Source organism: Ursus americanus, chromosome 18 (assembly GCF_024610735.1).
Source record: "Ursus americanus isolate L20-20 chromosome 18, mUrsAme1.1.p, whole genome shotgun sequence".
Lineage (NCBI taxonomy): Eukaryota > Metazoa > Chordata > Mammalia > Carnivora > Ursidae > Ursus > Ursus americanus.
In genome coordinates, this window is record NC_142144.1 from 9,736,124 (window position 1) to 9,758,184 (window position 22,061).

A 22,061-nucleotide genomic window follows, 5' to 3' on the forward strand; every position below is an offset into this window, starting at 1 on the left:
GTGTAGCACGTGTGCTGCTGTTCCATCCTCCAGTTGCGTTGTCAGTCACCGCACTTCTTCCCTGTGGGCCCAGACCTGACCTCAGAACCCTTTCTAACACAGCCCTGTAAGCAATCCCTAGCAGTCAGCTGAAGTTGGTTCTTAAGTTGAAGTCTATTCACCATCCCTGCTCTGTCAGCCTGAAGAGTTTAGCACACAAAACCATCATGCCTAACCATTCCGTTATTTCTCAGAAACATTCTTGGTTGAGCTTGTACCAAGTTGAGGTCATTTCCATTAACGTGGTCTCCCGTGTATCTGATCCTGTGTGTCTGGCCATAGGATCAGGCACTAGGACATGTGTGCTGCCCAAACATGCCAAGACTGACAGCTTGAAGTGGGTTTGGAGAAAAGCAAACTGAAAGGGTCAGAAGGTGAATGCCAGCCACCATCTAGGAAGCCCATAGTACCCTATCAGTAAGTATTTATTGGCTGCCTGGTGGAAGCTGAATTATGATGCACTAGCCAAGGGGCTGCCAGAAACCCATACAAGAAACAAAGCAGAGAGGACCGAGATACCACCATTGTATACCTCTTATTTACACAGTACGTTAGAGCAGTGATTGCAACCCTGACTGTGTATCAGAATCACCAAGTCCCTGACCTCATCCCGGACCCGCTAGCTCAGAATCTCCCCTTAATTGTGTGGCTTGGGAAATACAGCCTCTCGGTATCCAAAGGACTTTCTTGCCCCTTATCTCTTTGTCCAAGCCTTGTTTTTACTGACTGGGCAGGTCCGCCTGGCTTCCTCAATACAGGGCCTCAGGCTGAGAAGTGCTTTGATAGTTGTGCCACTGTGCCAACTTGATGCCTTCGCCTTGTCATTTCTCAGGACAGACCTTCCCCACGGCACCAGCGGTTTAGGTTCCTGCATCTGTACTATCCCGTGAAGCCCGTCGGTGTCATAATTGCACATATAACCTAACATCATTCCGTAGAAGATACACAGATTCTCTGTAGGATTTACAGATAAAGACTGTATCCTAAGATAATCTTGCTGGAAGGTTCCATGGTTACCGCCACCGTCTCTTCATCAAACAATCCATATGTATAATCCGAACACTTGTGATCCTAGTATCAAGTACAATAGCACATATCAGAGAGAAGGCAGAGAGGTTTCATCTCATCAGCTGACTCCAGTCAAGTTTGTAATGGCTGCCCCGAGCATTATGCTGACGCAGCATCTGGAGCTGCGTCTGAGGGCAACGTGGAGAAACTCTGTGATTGATTAAAAATGCCTGCCCTGGGCCCGAGCATGATGAGAGGCAGCATATTTGCCATCTATTGTCTTCCCTGGTTTATCTGTCCTATTGCAGGTATTATTTAACCCCTAGTCAACACGTACAAGCCAGCACTCAAGGAAGACTTCATTACAGTGCCGTTTCTTGATGTACAATATGCAGACTTAAGAAGCACATCAACACAAGACTAAGTGAATGAAAGCAAACAGATGTGACCTGCACTTTTTTTTTCCCCTCTCACTCTGGTGCTCTGTGTGGCTCTCTGTGAATAAAATACTTGCCCCTATTATGTTCCAGTTCAAGTACCTATGGAGTATAGTTCGAGTAATTACATAATCTGGACATGCGGGTTCTTAGCAGGTGGATGGATTTTCCCTCTGTATTTCTGTTTCATTTTCTTACTGATACTAAGGAGATACCCTCCTCCATTCAGATGCACGAAAATGATCATGAGAGACATCCATCACACTTAGCTCCAGAATCCCTGGGTCCGCTGAGTAATTTGAGGATGGCAATTCTAATATCACATGATTGTTCTGTCCCTGTTGTGACAACATTTTCTGAACCAAAATTTGGAATAGAACTTAACAAGTTCTAATGAGCTTATGAGATAGCAGAACAAATACTACCAAGATTGCCTCCAGAATTTTTTTTTTAATGACATTAGTGCTTAATGCAGTGATTGGGTTGAAAGAAAATCCCCTGATAGGGAGTGTCAGAAACTCAGGATTTTTCCTAACTATGTACCTTACTCTAATTCCCTGCTCCCAGATCTACCCTTTTGAGAACACCTGTTGAAAAACCCAGGGTTACTATTGACAGCACATTGGGTTCCTCAGGTGGTTGAGAAAGCCTTGAGAATTGGAAAAGTTGAGAGCCACCAGCATAAAGAAATTCATGAGGATAGGATAAGGGAGTGGCCATCAAGGTTCTGTATTCCTTTTAGCATGCCCTCACCCTTGGCACTTGAGCTCCAACGGTGTACCAGGGCCTGGACGTGAGGAAGATCTGGTCTTTCCCCCACTCTACACCTGGTATCATAAATTCTCTTAGGAAATGGCGTACTGCTTCCCAACCTGACACTGTAAGCTCACCTGAAATATCTGTTTACCGGGAGAATATTAGTTTGGGAAACTTACTCCCCTAATACACAATCGTTGTAAGTGCCTTCTTTACAGACAGAGCTTAGTCCTCATCCGGGGTCAGGTGTTACTGAGTGAAAGGTCCCACGTCTCATTCGGCAAGCTCCACCCTCATGCTGAGCTCTGTGCTGAGTTTGGCTGTACATTCACGGTCTCGTTCATGTTCAGGCCACCCCTTAGTTTTCATTCCAAGGATGATGGCCTAGTCAGGTACACTCAGACTTGTCACTGAATCCCTAACTGACCACACATTGGAATTGGCAGCTCTTAGCTGTGGTTCCCAAAAGGTTTCAGATGGTTAGCCTTTGAACGGAACCAGTGATTCGGGGGTCCAGTACCCCACTTGATCGCAAGAATGTAAGGCTCGACTGGGTCTCATTATAGTTGTGGCCTAAATATGGTATTGTCATCTATTTTGGGTCCCTAAGGGAGACGTTGCTTTTCATACTGTAATGCATTTGATCACGATGTGAATATACCCACTATATAAACTTAATGCATTGAGACAGGAGAGCTGGTCTATTTAAACCCTGCCTGATAGTCTGGGGATATGAATTATGGGTACAGCTCTGCCATTAATGGGTGACATCAGACAAGTCATATCCCCACCCTGAGCCTCAATTTCTTCATATGGAGAATGTAAGCCCCAGACTAGGTGATCTCTGAGGTCTCATTAAGCCCAAACAGCCTTTGTATCTGATCCTGTGTGTAAATTCAGAAAGTTTCAAAGACTTCCCTGACTGCTCTGTGGATGCTATCGATTGGTTGTGTGGATTCAGCACAATCCACTCCAGCAAAGAGTTGTTCAGTGGCACTCCCAGGGGCTTTTCCAGGCTTTCATAGGCTCTAGGTAACCTGAAGACAAGAGGATTGTAGAATTATATAAAAAGCTACTCCAGGATTTAACAACAGTGGAGCTTTTCTAGTCTTAGATTCAGAGTTGTAGGAAATTGATGAATGAACCACAGCTCATGATGTCTGAGCAAATAAATAATAACTCAGGAAATACACTGAGACACGGAATATTAAATGCCCTAATTTTTGCTGAATTGGTGTTTTAGCTTCTTAGAAGGACATTTTAAATGTGCCTTAGGGGAGGTTGTGCCTCCTGAGAGTCAGGCATGTGCCTGTGGGACAGTGGGAAGCGGTAAACTGGTCAGGACACACACTAGAGTTGATCATCTAGACCTGGGCTTCAGCTCAGCTTTGCCATTTACTGACTTGATTGACCCTGCGTAAGTACGTCATTTCACCTTTGTGCCCTTCATCTCTAATAACCTTACTAATAACTGATTGAGCCCATAATTATGTGCCAGGCACTCTGCTGAGTTTTTTACATGCTTGTGTCACCCCATCTTCATGACATCCTGGAAGCTGGTACTTTTTGTTACCCCCTTTTACAGAGGAGGAGGCTCAGGCTTACTAGGGGAGAAGTACATTCACCCAGGATAACAAGAGTGGGAACGTGCTGCCAAAAGCAGGATCTCCAAACTAATGACCTAGAGACCTTGGAGGTGGTCGAGGGCAGGGGGGTCCCCTAATACAAGTGTTTCCACAGCTCCAGATGTGAGAACAGTCTTCCTGATGTCAAATTGAACTACTCCTGGAGATTGTGGGGAAGAAGTATGGCCAATGACACTTGGTGACGGGAGATTACTACAAGGATGCATCGTGTTAGGGTATTGGTCTCCCCAGCTGGACGTTCATTCTGGATCCTGGTGCTTCCAAAGCTGGGATGTAGAGCAAGTCCCAGAGATAATACCCCCAGACTAGGGCCAGGCAGGTCCCTTGTTCACATCCCTCCTGGGGCTCCCTGAGCTCCCTGTCCAGACCCTCATTGTTGGGTCTGTGTCACATCTCTTACCCCAGTGCCTAACCCCTGATAATGTCATGAGAAGTAATAGTATAGGTCACCAGCGATGTACTAAGCACTATTCCAAGCACTTTATAAGTCTTATTTCATCATCACAAAAGCCCAAGAGATAAATTCTGTTATCATCACCATTTTACAGTACCTTGCCCAAAGTCAGTCACATGGTTAGGAAGTAAGAAAACTGCTACCATCCCTAACCTCTCTGCACTACTGCCTTCCTGATTAGAAGTGTGGGAAGCTCTCAGTAAGTCGCTCTACACAACAGGACCCAGCGCAGGGGCTGCCCAGAGTAGGTACCCAGTCTGTTAGCAGAAGATGATATACATGCCAATTTCCTTTTATGGAAATCTGGTTAAAGTGGATGAGGGTCTCCTTGTGATGACTCTAAAGCCTTGGACAAACAGTTTCCCCAGAGAGCTGTATATACACTAGAGTTGCATTTTTTGTTTATTTTGAGCTGTCTTGTTAGGGAAGGATTTATATGCTGGCATTGACATAGGACAGCAATCAGGCATTGTTTTCTGCCTTTGACAGTTGGCGTGATAGTTTGCTTCCAGTGAAGTTTGACTCACTGTATCTGGAAGCTGTCAGAAGTAGGAGCATGAAAAGGTCATGACGGATGGCCATGGATAAGTGGGTAGGGGAGGAGAGCTGGTAAAAGAAGACAAGTGGCTTCCCTTATTTCTGAGGGAAGGGGCTGACCCTGTCCACTTCAGGCCAGCCCTCATGCTGTCTTCCTCTCTTCCCACAGCTGGTCGGGTGGAGCCTGCCAGGCACGGTTTGTCGGGGTGGCCCCAGGGTGGCCATAATGCCGCCACGGGAGCCCTTCCCAGCGGCTCAGCCACTTAGATGCTTGAGGGCTGCTAGGTGGAAGTAGTCTTCATTTAGGGCTGCTTTCATGATTAGCAGTCACAGGATTCAACATACTCCCTTCCCCACACTGTAAAAGTTGGGAAAGGTACTGAATCCTGAAGTAGAAACCAAGAAAATGTCAGCTCCTAAAATGATGTATGTTTTTATTTTGGGTGAGATTTCTGTTTTGGAAAAATAGAGAAAAGGAAAGGATGTAATCCTGCTAGCCAGAATTGACCACTGTTACCAGTTTGAAGCATATCCGTTAGATCTCCTTTCTATAAATATTTTTCCTGTCCTTTTCACTTAGCTTCACAAGAATTTTTCCAAATCAAAGCTTTTCTCATACGCAGTTTTTCATGGTTGTGTTGTATTCCGTCGTGGTTGGATTAACTACTCCTCTGTTGGCCATTTAAGTTGAAGAAATGTTAACTTAACAAACCAACTTCCCTTGTTTTCTTGGACGTATGTTTATAATTTGACTTACTTAAAAACAGTGCCTGAGTGACACTTTAAGGAGCACGCCTGTCTTTCCTTTGGGACTTTACACAAAAGCTTTAGCCAAGGACATTAACCATGCTCAGTGGTCATGCAGAAGAATATTGGTAGGATTTCATGCTCCGGTTTTCCATATCTGAACAAAAATAGGTGTGTGTTTATTGGCACATTTGAATGTTTATTTGTTCCTTGGTAAAAATTGAAAGAGGATATTAAAGACTAGTTAAGCAGAATTCCTCATTATGTCTGTACCCAACTGAATGAGGCTGTGCAGAGCAGTGGGAAGTACCATACTTGGGAACCAGGTAGCCCTGGGCTTAAAAGCTCCCCAACCTTGGACAAGCACCTTCACCCCTCCTAGGGCATGTTATATAGAACACCTAGCACAGTTCTTGAAGAATAGCATAGTGGCTGAGAAGACAGATTCTGGAGCCACATTTCCCGGCTTTCTCCCAATTCTAGCTTTGCCGCTTTTTAGCTGTGTGGTCTTGGGCAAGTTACTTAACCTCCCTATGCTTCAGTTTTCTCATCTATAAAATAGGGGTAAATATAGTAACCAATGGGATAAGGGTGTCCTGAGATTTGAATCAATGCACACAAAGGATTTCTAACCATGCTAACATGTATTTGGTGCCAGGTAATGTTCACCCCTCTTCACCCCTGGCCTGGACTGTGGTGCCAGCCTCCTCATAGGTCTCCTCTCCACCAGCCTGCTTCCTCCTTCCAACCAAGAAGGACACCTTGACTTCCAGGGCAGGGACAGAAGAGGTCTCTGTTAGCTTCCAGGCTAGGTTCTGGGGACTCTCTTCAGCAGCGGGTTCTGGGTACGTTCAGGAGAATGGGCTCCACAGCTAGACTGCCTCAGGCCCTCCTGAACTGGAAGCAGAGGGTTGTCACTTGTGCAGCAAGAACAGATCAGCTCCTGTGGGCTGTGTGCCCTGCTTTAAGAAGCTGAGACTCATGCACATCTCAAGTAGGGTGAGATTATTTAATGTACAAAAGGATTGTTCCCATCAGGAAAGATCCCCCTACAGGTTCCTTTAAATAGTGACTCCTCTAGGCAGGCAAGTGTTTTACAGATCATTAACTACTTGACTGAAAGCCTGCAGGGCAGAGAAACTTAAAACTCAAGTGTTGGGAGCTCCTGCCAATTACAGATCAATCCAAAATGAATATAAAGTATGTCTGGAACTAGAAGTCAGTGGGAAAATGTGATTTGATTCAGAAAAAATCTGATTTACAGGCAAGTTTTTTGGAACACACCAGTTGTTTAAATGGTGTTCCACCTGCCTGCCCATCTTGAACCTAACGCATTCATCTCCCACATCTTCATCCCCAAACGCCAGAATTGGGGTTCCCCTCTGCGAACAGTGACTGCACAGTAACCCCCGGAAAGGGCGTCATTGGGAAGGCGCTCTTGTGGCCGTGCAGAGCGCAGGCAACTGATGCCAAGATATAGCCTGAAATGGATGAACTCTACAGTAACAATTTGCAGATAAAAATAATAGAAGTTAAAGTGTACTTTACATGATAAAAGAAAGATGAAAGAGGACGAGAGTCTGTTACATCTGAGATGGTTACAAGAGTCCTGCTTTGTGAAGTAGGCTCTGTTGGAAAGATTGATGCCATGGGGAGTGACCTTGGCTTGGAGCAGGAGCTGGTGATGTATGTATGAGCATCCCTCTGCTAAATGGACCCAGATTTGTAGCACTAATATACATGGGAGCCCAGAACCAAACTCAGCACGGCAATAAATCAACAGCCACTTTGGGTGTCATTTCTGGTTTATATTCCACTATTGTTCTATCACTTTAATTCATGTCACTATCATCTTTTCATCTGGAACAGTTTTATATAATTTTCCAGTGGAGTTACCTGACAAATCCTATAAAATTAACAAGGTACATTAACAATATTGACTGACTACGGCTTCAGGAGTTTCGGGGCCGTAGAACAAAATTTTAAAGCCGTGCCTCTCTGGTGATGATTTGTTTTTTGCCCTCTCTTTCTGAGAAAGGAATGTGAGGCAGGGTTTATTCCACATAAGAGATATGCACATTTATTGTGCTCTGCTCGTTTTTGACTTTTATAAATGTCAAAAATAAGCAGAGGAAGGAGGGGGGGGACAAAAAAAAATAAAAATAAAAACCACTTGCTACCAGCAGCCATGGCGTAAGTACTTTTCTTTCAGGGAACTATAGAAATGTCCAGATCTTTAACAATTAATGACCACATTGGAGGGAAGAGTGTAACTGGGTAGTTGTAATCTATTTTAAGTGAAATATAATAAAATTGGTCTCCTGATACATTCTCACCCTCCTGAAATCATCTAGACCTGAACGGCCAGAGTCCATTGGACTTATGACATTATGCCTAATTGAAATATGGTGTTCCTGAAATATGTCTAATGACAAATTCCAGCATTCAATTAATAAAAAAATACCAATTGTTCATCTCTTCCAGAGACCACACAGTAATGACCAGGGTTAAGCAACTGTACTGCATTGTCTCCTCTGAAGACAGCAGATGAGACTCTCCTAGAGTCTGCCTCTACAGTCTCTTGCCTTTGTCTGACTGCTATTTGGGATTTCTTTACTCATAAAATAAAATAGAAGTGGAGTATATGGCAGACCTAATCACTAGAATTTTTTTTGTATTTGTTTTCTTGTTTAATTTTAAATTTACTCTCAGACTGTGGTCATTGGGTTATTTGGGGGTTTTTTGTTTCTTAATTGAGTTGTTTCTTTTATCTGCTTTTTTTTGGTCTCAACCAAAAAACGTTGTATCGAAAAATTTGAGTGTGATCCATGGGATGAAATGTATTAATTCTGATTGTCTTTTTGTTGCAGTATGTACATTTGATGGTTTTAATTATCTCCTATCTACTTGATTTTGCTTTTTTCCATTTTGCCCCTGACCTTTAAAGTATGGCCTAAATATTAATTACTTTCAAGATTCTCTCTGGGGCCCACTCTGGAAAGCATATTGAAGGTTTTTGTCTCATTTCATGAACAGATTCCTCGATTTTCAGCAAAAGGGGACGAAGAGAGCATCTAGCCTAGATCGTGTGTGTCCAGCTGAGCATATACTGCTCAGTGCCACTGGGAGAGCAATTGCTGTGCCTTGCCACAGTTATCCTGGGACACCTTTCATCCCTGGCATTACCTTTGTTCTCCTAAAACCTTTGCTCCCCGTCACTGTACAGTATGTTATGTCTTTCACAGCTCTGAAAATGAAACCTGAAGTGGCAGTATTTAACATGCTGGATTCCTGTTATAACGTCTTTGTTGCATAAAGCTCACACCCAGTGCTGTTTCTCCCTCAGCAGAGAAGCTGTGACCTCCACAGACTGAAGCCAAGCTCCAAGACTTGAACTTGGAAGGTTTTATGTAAAGGACCCTTTGATCCTTCTGTGACTTCCTCTCAATATAGCTTGGATAATTATTTAGTGTCAGAGAAAGGAAGAGATAGATTTTTCCTATTTTTAGTGTGTAAGATTTTTCTAGATCAGAAAAAAAAAAAAAGACCACTGATCAAAATTGTTTTTTAAATGAACCTTATGTTATGGTTTATTTCATTACAACACAGAGGTGTTATTTGGGTTAATAATATGTAGGTACTCTGTGTTGTATCTGTGGTACATCTAAGACGGTGTGTTTCTTAATACCTTTTTTGTATCGGTTTTGGTGGTTTCTCCCCCCAACTCACCCACCCAGGAAACCAGGCTGTGCACTTCTGTGTGCCATTTGGAGTCTCTTAAGTGGATGGCATCCCCAAAGCCGTTGGAAAGAGCTCTTGTTCATCCAATTTAGGATTTACAAAACAGGTCAAATGATTCCACTGAAATCACTTACGCCTTCCACTTTTTGTGGCTTCTTTTTTGTCCTCCCACCCCTCCACCCTGGCCTTACAGGTATCTCTGGAGACAAAGTAGAGATAGACCCCGTTACGAATCAAAAAGCCAGCACTAAGTTTTGGATTAAGCAGAAACCCATCTCAATCGATTCTGACCTGCTCTGTGCCTGTGACCTTGCTGAAGAAAAAAGCCCCAGTGAGTAGTCCTTTTTATTTATGTCTCCTTTCTCTCTTCCCCCTCTTCCCTTCTGTGTGCTGGGTGCCAGGAGAATATATTGCCACCGTGTCCTTTTTTCCTTGGGTCTGTTTAATTCATTACCAGAAATTTCTTTTAATCAAACAGGATTGTATTATGGTGCCCAGAGCCTGACATGGGCCCCCATCCTGTTAGGTCTTGATGGCAGCAGAGAACCTCCCAGCCGGCTTCTGACCTTAGGAGCCCCGCCCTGGGGGCTGGGGGCCTGGGGGCAGGTTTCTGCTGAGAATTTGACTCACCAGAGCCCTCATTTCACTTTGTGCTCCCTTCCTATTCCCATCTGGGGGACTTGAGCAGTCAGACCTGGACCTTCCTTCCTTCTTTGCCAGATCAAGGGAGGCTGGGAGATTTCCTATGGCAGCCGAAGACTAGATTTAGATATCCATCAAGCTGGAAGTGTCAACACCCTCCAGATTATTGACAGCTGCATGACCTACCAGCTCATAATTAAACTCCTGCCTGGTCCTGCAGAAGAGATCGCTGCTGGGTTGGCACCCCTCTGCTTAAATTATCAAAGTAGATATAGTCTGGTTGTATATTTTGGCATATTATATTTTTGCAGTTAAGTAATTGAGTGTAGCATTTAGATTAATCATTTTTAAGACTTCAGTCCCATCGAGAGGCAGAAAGGACACAGATCACACTGAAATTCCTCCATGGAAGAAAAAAGTTTAAACTGTACAAGAATTCGTTAGTTGTCTGGGAAAGGCCGCAAGACAGCGGTTGTCAAGAGTCTGGTACATACCAGCATTGCCTGTGGAGCCTATTTAAAATGCAGTTCCCCAGGGCCCATGCCCAGTGCGTTCTTTTTTTCTTTTCTTTTTTTTTTTTTTTTTAGGATTTATTTATTTTATTAGCATGCTCAGGAGTAGGGGGAGGGGCAGAGGGAGAGAATCTTCAAGCAGACTCAACGCTGAGTGGGGAGCCTGACGCAGGGCTTGATCTCACGACTCATGAGATCATGAGATCATGACCTGAGCCGAAACCAAGAGTCAGACGCTTACCCAACTAAGCCACCCAGGCGCCCCTCCCCATTGGGTTCTGATTCATTAGCCTAGAGGATGATGTGAGCTTCTAATTTTTGTTAATCCCATTTATTCCAGTGCCCACTGAATTGGGGAACAAATGTTATAAGGAATGACATACTCAAAAGGAACAATAACTGAGAAATGTAAAGGCCAGCAAGTGTTTATAATATGATTTGAGTTTTTGAGGTAATACTGACTAAAGAGGGATCTAAAGAGCACAGAACCCCCTGAGGGGGTCCTATGGACAGGGCACCTGCCACATTGCCTCATTTATGGGTGGGTGTTGGTTTTGTCAAATCCAGCTGTGCTAGGCTACATAGTCTCCTCCTTTCAACCCAGTAGTCTCCAGCTTGGCAAGAAGGGAGAACTTAGTGGGACAGGGGGAAAGGAATCGGGCCATGCCCAGCCGCTCCCCCCTCCTGCCATTCCTGTTATCCCAGTGAGGGGATTCTGCAAGATGGCTGCCAGAAGGGGCTGGTGAGGAAATTGCTTACTGTTCTGGGCCCCTTGCCTCTGCCTCTAGATAAACATCTTCTTCCTAATTCCTCTCACTCCAGTTTATCAGCCAGTAAAGATGTCATTATTCTAGCATCTTTCTTCCCAAGAATCTGGATGCTTTGAAAAGTAACATTTTGCAAATTTTCCATGTCTCTGAGAAATGAAAGGCAATCACTTACATGTTGCATAGAGGGATAAGCTGGAGTAGAAAGGTTAGGGGAAAAACTCGAAAGAGGATTTGAATTTCCTTTACACTCATACCAAGACACTCACTTGCCAAGGAAGGCTGTGTGTGGTTCAGGCACTGAAAGGTGAGGGATGTAACACACCCTATCAAAGAGTCAGGGGGAAGGAAGAACAGATGCACAGCCACCACCTCCCAGTTGCCTCTTGCCATCAGGCCGTCAGGAAGTAAATATTACCCATCTCTGAGAGCGATGCCAAGTTCCAAGCCTTGAGGATGCAGAGCTAACGTGGGGCCCACCATTTCAATATTGGAATCCAGCAAGAGAGTCTTCTCTCTTATTTTCAGACCTACTGGGTGGTTCTTTGTAAAAACTGCACATGTGAGTCTTAAAGAGGTTTCCTTCTCTCTCACTTTGGCTCCAGAAATCTAGAAATTGTGATTTCCCTCAACAAAGAGGCGCACTGCCCCAGTCAGACATTTCCCAAGTCCCTGTGCCCCATCACAGTGCTTTCCAAACTGTTCCTCAGATCTCTAGGTTCTCAGGGGACGTCAGGGGCCTGGGGGCGGGGGAAGGGGCAGGTTTGGGCATACGGCCTTCCCTTCAACCAATAGAGTGTTACATTGAGTGTTACTTTTTTCCATTTTGGGATTCTGCATTTAAAAAGTCAACCAATTAAAAAAAGGTTTTGCTGCTTAAAAAAAAAAAAGATTTAAAAGTTACAGGCTCACAGAATAGAATCCAGACTCGTCAGCCTGGGAGTCTTTACAGACGTTGACCAGTCCAGGCTCATAGCCCATAATTTCCCATTTGAACTTGGTCACTGTGAACTATTTGCACACAAACACACCTCGAATTCTGTGCTGCCGCTGTTCCCATTGCCTAGAATACACCTCCCCGCTGACCCTCCGTCTAACTGACAAGCACCTCCAGTTCCTCATGCCTGGCTCACTCATTTTTCAAGGTCCAGCTCCAATGTCAGGCTCTCTCTGTAACTTTGTCGCCAGGAGTTTGCCCACACCTCCGGCACAGCACCTTTCGAACTGCTGTATTTATTGACTTGAAGTCTGCCCCTCTCTCCCCACCCCGCATCTCCGTGCTGAACTGATCCAGGAACTGGTTTCTGTATCCACATCCCTAACACAGTGCCTGCAGGGTTGTCCTCAGTGAATGTTTGCTGTCTTCAAACAGAACTTAATGAGGCCAGAATTTAGAAACCAAAAGTTTCTCAGCATAATTTATGTTGTAAAGTGCCCAAACAAAGATGTATTAACCGAATCGGCTTGATGCTATGTTATTTTTTTTTATGATTTCCAGTATCTTCATCAAATTAATTCAGTGACTTAATCTAAAAAGTTCATCTTCAAGACCATCATCAGACCACAGAATTAATCTATGGGGCTGCTTCTTCTTCTTCTTCTTCTTTTTTTAAAGGATTAATGGTAACCCTTTTTATCTTTTGTGTCTGTTGAACCTTAGAAAAAAGTTATTTTAACAGCACTAAAGAAATGAAAGTCACTATATTTCATAAGTTTAGCCTGTGATTTTTATCAGCATAGTGATGTATGTTTGTAGCTGAGTTTACATCAAAAATTATTCTTGGGGCCTTCTTGAATGAATTATGGCAAAGAGAAAGTCTAGAAGTAGATAAGGTTTTTGATTTCTACAATATATTTCCTTTTTCATGTTTTTATCTCTCGTAACACAAGTGTCTTGCCAAAGACTGGAACGTGTGACCAGCTGGAATAATTTAGTTGTGGAAACAGCAGACGTGTTATTAAACAGCCTTCTTTACAAAAAGGCATTAAGTGTTGGGAGGATAATGAAGTTGTCCCAGTCTGTCTTGAGACATGTTTGTCAGAATTTTGAACAGAAAAGAAACGGTTTTTGAAACCTTCGAATATGGCCAGTTTGCAGTGTTTATTGAAAAAGCCTCTGTCAGACCATTAATTTGGTCGTCATAAGGAACACAGCTCAAGTTTAATTGACGCCATATCCAAAAAGTATGTGAATAGCAGGCTTGGCAAAGGGACTGAGCAATGGAGCGCCTGCAGTGAGACACATAATTACACATACCGTGGATCAGAAAGACCCAGAATCTGCAGCCGTGCTCCATAAATAGCCATTCTATGGCTCTCTTTCCGTCCCCTAACTTCTCCCTCTTAGGCTGCGTTCTCAGAGGGAAGATTTATTGCTCTGTCCCTGTGAGTGTTTAAAGACCTGGAACTTAATGACTAAATAGATACATGCCTTAGAAGAAATTTGTACATATAAACATGGACTCTTACCAGAGTTAGTGGGGAACATCTGTGTATCAAAAGCCCTGAGAAATTAAGAATAAATTCTGCCTTTCTAGATTGGGAAAAAAACAAAAAAAGGCTGCATGCTGCCATTATTATTCAAATCAGTGATTTCGCTGTCTGGTTTTGCCACTCCTTAGGTTATCTTTTGCTATTTTGAAGGATGTCACAAAACTCTAAAAGATGAATTCATTTTAATTCATTTTAACTGAACAAATATGTATACAGCACATAGGAGGAGAGAACGTTCCCATATCAGAAACTACCATGGCATTCTCCCTCCTTATGCAGGTCTAAACCTAGGCTTTGGATGCAGCGGGCTCTCTTTTTAAGTGCAAGCCTCAAATTCCAACACTGAAACAAAAACAAGGGACCTTTCTTTTAAACTAAGACCCTTCAGAGACTCTCAGGCTGAATTTAAATAAAGTACCAGACTCAACCATGCCAGGTCTGGTTTTATCATAAGAAGGTTGTGCAGGTTTCGAGTCTTTAAAGGAAGCAGCCTATCATTAACAAATCAGATTTAAACCTTAATAAAGTAGCTGTCGTCTTTATAGCTGAAAAGAGCTCTGTATCTCAATTAAGTATAGATAATAGAAAATCTTAAGGAAGCAACATAATAGAGGTAACCTGATTACGTTCTCTTGCAATAGTATAATTTAAAGGAAATCTGATTCTGTTGATGCTGGTGGAGGATTGCTTGTTTGGTTGTTTTTGTTTTGTTTTGTTTTTGTCCAGAACAGTGTTTGGATACAGGATAGGAACTCTTTGGGAATGAGTTAACCACAACTGCAGGAGACTGTCAAGCCCTCCTGAATAGAACCTGCTAGATATTTGAGATGAGATTCAGTTAAGGTTATGAGTTAAATTAGCTGGGCTTATTGGTGACCTCCCGCTTAAATGAATCTTTCTTTTCATAAGTACTTGACAAGATCTGTAAAGTAGTGTATTTAATTTACTAATTAAATTAAAGCTACTGAATAATGATTTGTCCACATTGATTTAGCTTAAATAGAAAAGATCAGCATTGTTGTGATCTTCAGCAACCTTAATGGCCAAGCCAGTTAGACACAAAGGCCTCTTGTGTTTTATAGGTCAGAAGTACATAGGTAAGCCCAGGCTGTAATTGAATTGCCTACACTGCACCCTGCAGTTGCAGATTCCCTTTGCCTTCTCGTTCCATTGTTGCACTGGGGCTTAAGAGAATGTTAACGCGGTAATAGGCACAGGGCCTTCCCCATTATACGTCTTGCTATCGAGCGGTTCTGCATGACTAGTTAAAGAAGATGGCAAGAAGATTAATGAAAGCAAGGCTAATACAGAAGGGGGTACTTTTGCAAGACTTCTACCGAGGAGATATTAGAGCTGAACCAGAGCTTGGCTTTTTCTTTATCCTGTGACCTTTGAACCTGCCTTACTGTTGAGAGCTGCCAGGGAAGTCGACATTTTGATTGATGTTGGTACACGAGTCAGTCTTTCCCATTGAATTCCACATCTGCACGAAAATAGCTTTTCCAGCAGAATTCATACTGGCCAGAAGTGATAGCCAAATTGATGGCTGAAATGCTTTTATGTAGTTTTCATTTAAACCTAAAGGTATTTGATGGTTTAATTCAGTATCCAGTTTTCATAGATTATAAGCATTCACTTATATGTCCTTAATGGGTTCATCAACTCATAGTGAAAGACCAGCATTAAGAGTGTTCAGAGGTTTGCAAAAGAGCTCCAAGTAGGCTTTATGGAGGAGTAAAAGCAGCCATCAAACGAAACCTTCACCATCCTCAAAAAGGAAAAATCATTCTGAGGGCCCAGGCAAACTGACTTTGAGGTTTATGTATATAAAGCAAAGTGTCTCACTGTTTCTGGAAAGCTACAGTTGGGGAAGTCTGAAATCTTCTGTGTGTATCCCACCTCAGCCCCAGCTCAGAGGCTCTCTTGATCCACCCGGATGCTGAGTTCCCTGACCTTGTCCTTGGGACACTAACAACCATCTGAGAGGGATTGCTATGGTCTACTTGTAAGACAGCCCCGTGCAGATATGAACCTCTTCATGTGTTCCCACTAATTCTGTTACCTTGCTTGTGGAGCTGCAGGCCATTAGTGTGTGTGTGTGTCTTTGAATGTGCCTTTGTGTGCCTCCCCCAACCCTGTCCCAACAGAGAAGACTAGGGAGAATGGCAGAAGGACTAAGGTTTCGTTACTGAAATCGACTTGAGCATACCCCAGTCCATATTTGAATCCTCTGATCACCTGATTTCTTTTTTTTCCTATTTGACGGGGTAGTAGTTCTAGTAGACTACACACACGGATGTGACAGGCATTTCAGTTCCTAAAGGAGGAGATACCCAAGAATTTTGTCATATTCTTTAGATGTTCGTGAGAATGAAAGAGAAATGAGGATAATGTTAGCCACCCCTGGACGAAAGAGCTACAGCCCCTGGGTGAGTGGGTGGATGGCCACAGCCATACCACGTACTGTAGGCCCCAGTCAGTAAGGCACGTGCATTCATACTCACATGGGCCTGTACCCAGGAAGACCACAGCCCATCCTTAGGCAATGATGATTCCCAGGAGGTCAGGGTACTCCAGACATCAGGGGGACAAGCTATGTTGTGCTTTTATTCTCTGACAAGGACTTATTTCATAAGTTCCAGATCAAATACGGTAAGTACTGCTAGATTACAGAACACAATGGACTCTAACATATTAAATGCCCCAGTTATTGAATTGCCTTTTCATAAGAGTACTCTGGAGCACAATCAGGAGCAGGCAGTGCCTCATCCTTTTAACAGATATGTTTCCTAGCCCTATTAAAAGGGGTCTTCATCTATCCTGTCAAAGGGAGTCTGCTGGGGTTTTTTAGTTTAATTACACTATCCAATTAAAACTCCTTGCTGCATTTGGATGCGCCTCTCCTTGGGCCTGAGTGGATATGACATTTACAAGGCTCGCCTTTCAAGCAGACAATAGTGTGATTGATGAGGTGCACGTTCAGTGGAGGAGGCGAGTGCCTGTGGAAGTGCTGCTTCGTGCATTTTGATTTATTTATCATCTCCTTCCAAAACAAGGGGGCTGCCGGGGAGATGGGTTTGGGCAACCAGGGGAACCACCTCGATTTTTCCAAGTGTGTGGGAGGAAAAGACCTGGAGTGTGCCACAGAATAAAGGTGGGGAAAAACTCTAAGCTTGGGGCCAGTGTGCATCATCTGCCAGGCTGTATTCTTAGGTTCTCTGACCCAGTTTGGTTTCCAGTAACCTCAAGCTGTGATCTGCTGTTAAATAGGCCATCGCTGTATTTCAGGGAACACTTCTCTGGGGCTGGATAACATTGGTCAAGCCCCTGAGAACTCAGCCAGTGGGAACCAACCCAGCATGTGTGCCATTGACCTGGTCATTATTAACTGACACCTGATGTTTGCACTAGGCATGCCTATTTATGCTCTCAGCTGCATCCTTTAGAAATCCCGGAGCTTCTGTCCAGGAGCTACAGTCAGTGCTCGATGACTCTCTAACTCTGCCTGGGCACCTGAAGCATTTAAAAGTTGCTTCTAGAATTTGGAATTAGCCAAGAGCAAGTGTGATTGTTCAACAAAGAGATATGGAGGTACAATGGAGAACTTCTCAAGGTTGTAGTAAAAAGGCAAACCCAACATCTTGTTCTTAACCTACTGTTGCTGTTTGCCCTCAGCATATGATAGATGGGACCAGTGTGCTTGTCTCTGTAGTTCATGGAAAAGATGTGCTTCGGTACAGAGTGTGGTCTCAGGAAGGTCAACTCTCTATGAATTTAGGAGGCAGGAGATTCTACTCTGAGCCCCAGACAGATGATAAGAACAACACATCTCCCATATTCATTATCACATACTATAGTCGCTCATAGGAGGTGTCGGGGGGCATGTTTGCTAACTACATAACATGTAAAAATATCTATGTTTCTGAGGAAAATTGTCTGGTGCTGAGATTCTCGGTGGGTTTTCATTATCTTCTCTGTAAACCTTCTTTGTTTTTCCCTAGAACTTATGAATGAACAAAGAATATGTTTGTGTCAGTTAGAATGTTGATATTTGTTAGAGTAGAAAACATTTTGAGGTATCAGCTTTTTTTCCTCCTGGAAAAAGCCCCCCCCCTTTTTTTTTTTTTTGCTATTAAGCTTTTGCTTAATTGTTGACTTGGGCATTATAGACCCATAATAACAAAACAGGTATCATGGAAAATTTGTATACATTTATATTTTCCCAGATTTTGATTACCATTTCTTCAAAATTTTTCTTTCCTGATTTTAACATCAGAAGAGATCCTACTGGAGAAGAGGCTAAGGGCAGAGACTGTTCCCTACTGAAAAACTGTGTGAAAGATTTCTCAGCTGGATAAATGATAGGAAAAATCTGTTTCCCTTGCCTCCTGCCAAGCTCCAAATTGTGTTTTCATAATAAATAAATGGGGTGCTTAGATTTTAAGTTCTTCTCACAGACATGGAAAAAGTAAGCCATTCTTTCATTAAAATCAAAGTGTGTGTTGCTTACAAGATTCCCATAGGCAACTTCCAGGACAGGCTAACTGCTACCAGATTAGCCCTTCGATCATGAATGACTGGAAAACTGTACAAAATGTAAGAAACTGTTCTCAGACACTGGAAAACAGGCAGTACAGGACTGTGAGCCCTGAGAGAAGGGAAACAAATGAGGTGAGACTTACTATCACTTCAGCTTTCTTCAGGGTTTCCCAAGGAGAGTACAGCAGGCTCACCAAGCTCAGAGACAGAAATCAGAGTTGGAGGAGGCTGAAATTTACAATAAATTAAGTGCAAGAGTAGGGAGCCACACTGAGAAAAAGCTCCAGAAAGAAGCTCTCAAATCTTCCGTTGTATACTAAGCTGTGCATGCCTACAGTGGGACCTCACAAGTCTGGTCAAAGCACAGGTACTAGGGCGCTATACTCTGGAGTTCTGGCCAACCAGAAGGGAGCTTCCAGGGCATATAGCAGTGACTCCACAAAGGCCATATCTTAGGAGTAAGGTTAAACTAGTCCTAGATTAATAACTACTCCAATCCTTGCCTAATAAAGCTTTTTTTTTTAAGTTTTTATTTTAATTCCAGTTGGTTAACATACAGTGTTACATTAGTTTCAGGTGTACAATATAGTGATTTCCCAATAGAGCTTTAAAAGGAGTCCTAAAAAGTGGTGCCTGGGGGGCTCAGTCAGTTAGGCATCTGCCGTCAGCTCATGTCATGATCCCAGGGTCTTGGGATCAAGCCCCGTGTCCAGCACCCTGCTCAGCAGAAAGTCTGCTTTTCCCTCTCCCTCTGGCCCTCCCCACTGCTCATGCTCTCACTCATTCTCTCTCTCTCAAATGAATATGTTAAGAAATCTTTAAAAAAAAAAAAAAGTGAGTCCTAAAAAGATCACAATGATCCACAAGTAAATTACCTGGCTGTTGGAATAAAGCCCAATATTCTCTGAAGGATGATGACAGAAGACAAACAACCCACAATGTAATGTTTATAGTGTCCAGCGTTCAGTAAGAAATTACCAGATATGCAAAGAAGCAGGAAAATGTGTCCTGTAACTAGGGGAAAATTCAATCAAAAGAAATAGCCAGAAATGGTAGGGATCACAGAATTAGCAGGTAAGTACTTTTAAAATAGCTATTATAAATGTGTTTAAAGAGTTAAAGGAAAACAAGAACTCAAGAGAAATGGAAACTACTAAAAAAAGAACCACAGGAAAACTCCAGAGCTGAGAAATACAATACCTGAATCAACACTGATGCGACCAGATTAGGAAATCAGTTTAAAAGGTCAGTGTGTTAGTTACCTATTACCGTATAACAAATTGCCCCAAAACTTGGTGGCTTAAAACAATAGCATGTATTACCCCACAGTGTTGTGGTCAGGAATCCAGCACAACTTAGCTGGGTGCTGAGAGTCTCTCCCGAGGTTTCAGTCAGTTCAATCTTCTCAAGGTTCAGTTGGGGTAGGATCTGCTTCTAAGCTCCCTGAGTAGCTGACGGCAGAGTTCAGTTCTTTGGGAACGCCTTCAGTTCCTTGCCACATAGTCCTCTCCATAGGTGAGCTCACAATATGGCAGCTGGCTTCAACAAAATAACCAAGAATAAGAAAGTACTAGCAAGGAACAAGTCACGGTCATTTGTAACCTAACCTTAGAAGTGGCTTAGAAATACACTTTTGCTGAATTTTATTCATCAGAAGTAAGTCACTAGGGGCACCTCGGTGGCTCCGTTGGTTAAGCATCTGCCTTTAGCTCAGGTCATGATCCCAGGGTCCTGGGATCAAGCCCCATGTCAGGCTCCCTGCTCAGTGAGGAGTCTGCTTCTCCCACACCCTCTTCCCCTCCCTGCCTGCTTGAGCTCACTCGCTCTCTCTCTCTCTCTCAAATAAATAAAATCTTAAAAAAAAAAAAGTAAGTCACTAGGTCTAGCCCACACACAAGACAAGGAGATGACACAAGGTATGAAAAGCAGGAGATGGGGTCATTGGGGCCACTTCAGAATCTGCCTATCACAATCAGTAAACTTTAAGATAGAATAATAAAACTATTCAGACTGAAGCACAGAGACAAAAAATTGATGAGAAGAACAGACTGTGGAATAATATCAAGTGTTCTAATAACAGGTAACTTAAGTTTCAGGGATGGAGGAGAAAACTCTTCCAGATTTGATTTAAAATACCAGTCCACCAATTTTGGAAGACTAGTGAAGGCCAAACAGGATAAATACTAAGAAAACCACATCAAGGCACATCATAATGAAATTGCTGAAAACCAGTGATAAAGAGAAAAATCTTAAGAACAGCCAGAGAGGGGCACCTGGTGGCTCAGTTGCTTTAGCGTCTGACCTTAATTTCTGTTCAGGTCATGATCTCAAGGTTGTGGGATTGAGCCCTGCATCTGACTCCAAGCTCCGTGAGGCATCTGCTTGAGATTATCTCTCTCCCTCTGCCCCTCCCCCTGTTCGTGCTCACTGTCTCTCTTTGTCTCTCTCAAATAAATAAATCTTTAAAAAGGGAAAGTGGGGGCACCTGCGTGGCTCAGTCAGTTAAGCATCTGCCTTCAGCTCAAGTCATGATCTCAGGGTCCTGGGATCAAGCCCCACATCAGGCTCCTGGCTTTGCAAGGAGTCTGCTTCTCCCTCTGCCCCTCCCCCCACTCGTTCTCTCTTGCACTCTCTCTCTCTCTCAAATAAATAAAATCTTAAAAAAGAAGAAGAAGAAGAAGAACAGCCAGGGAAACCAAGATAAGAATGATTGCTGACTTCTCATCAGAAATAATGCGATCCAGAAGACAATGGAGTGACAGCTCTTAAAGTGCTAAAAGAAAATCTGTCAATCTAGAATTCTATATTCCATGAAAATATCCTTCAGAAATGAAGGTGAAATAAAGACATTTTCAGACACTCAAAAGATGAAAGAATGTGTTGCCATTAAACCTTCACTATAAGAAAGGCTAAAGGCTGGAGGGGGGGAAATCCCAGATCGAAACCCAGATCTACACAAGGAGCACTCAAAATGTCATTATTAGCAACTGCAGAGAATGAACCAAGAAAAAGGAAATAAGAGAGGCCTCTTTGAGTGGGGATTGGCAAACTGTGGCCCAAAGGTAAATCTAGCCTACCACCTGTGAGCTAAGAATGGTTTTTACAGGTGAACATTTGCGATTGATTTGATGATAGGGAACACTAACCTTGAATTCCATTTAAGCAGAGTTATCTACCACCTTGAAAAAATTCTGTCCTTCTCTTTAGTAGACCTATATTACACCTGCCAAAAAATGCATTTAACTATTATATTTCTAATTTTGGCAAAAAGAAATTTGGACATTTTTTGCTCATAAATATCTATGAAATGTCCTTAATTTTGCTCTTGGCCTGCAAAGCCTAATATATTTACTGTCTGGTCCTTTTCAGGAAAGGTTTGCTTGTCTTAGAGAGTGGAAGTGAAGAGACAAAGGAAACCTACCACGTACCAGTCAGTGTGCCACATGCTTTATATGCACCATTTAATTTTTACAACAGCTCTGGTGAGGTTTTATATGCATTTATTACAGAATTCTAGAATTGTTGATTTTATCTTAGCAACAAGGCTATGCGGCCAAGGTTATTCCTATTTTAAAGTATTGAGGATACTGGGACTCAAAGAAGTTACATAACTTGTCCAAAGTTGAACAACGTGGGGCTTTAGGGGCACTGACCCCCATGTAGTCAAAAATCTATGTATAGCTTTTGACTCCCCCAAAACTTAACTAATAGCCTATAGTTGACCAGAAGCCTTACTGATAACA

General features: G+C 43.0%; 1 protein-coding gene across 10 annotated transcripts in view; it reads left to right on the plus strand.

Moving 5' to 3' along the window:
- Positions 1-22,061, plus strand: part of MAPKAP1 (MAPK associated protein 1) — a 236,155-nt gene that overhangs the window by 198,062 nt on the left and 16,032 nt on the right. For 9 of the 10 annotated variants that reach the window (XM_045790933.2, XM_087869372.1, XM_045790930.2 and 6 more), the window contains one exon: positions 9,559-9,696. The exons of the other annotated variant lie outside the window; for it this stretch is intronic. In XM_045790933.2, the coding sequence (XP_045646889.1) occupies positions 9,559-9,696 (138 nt within the window). The remainder of the gene's footprint in view (positions 1-9,558; positions 9,697-22,061) is intronic. 10 annotated transcript variants of the gene reach the window in all.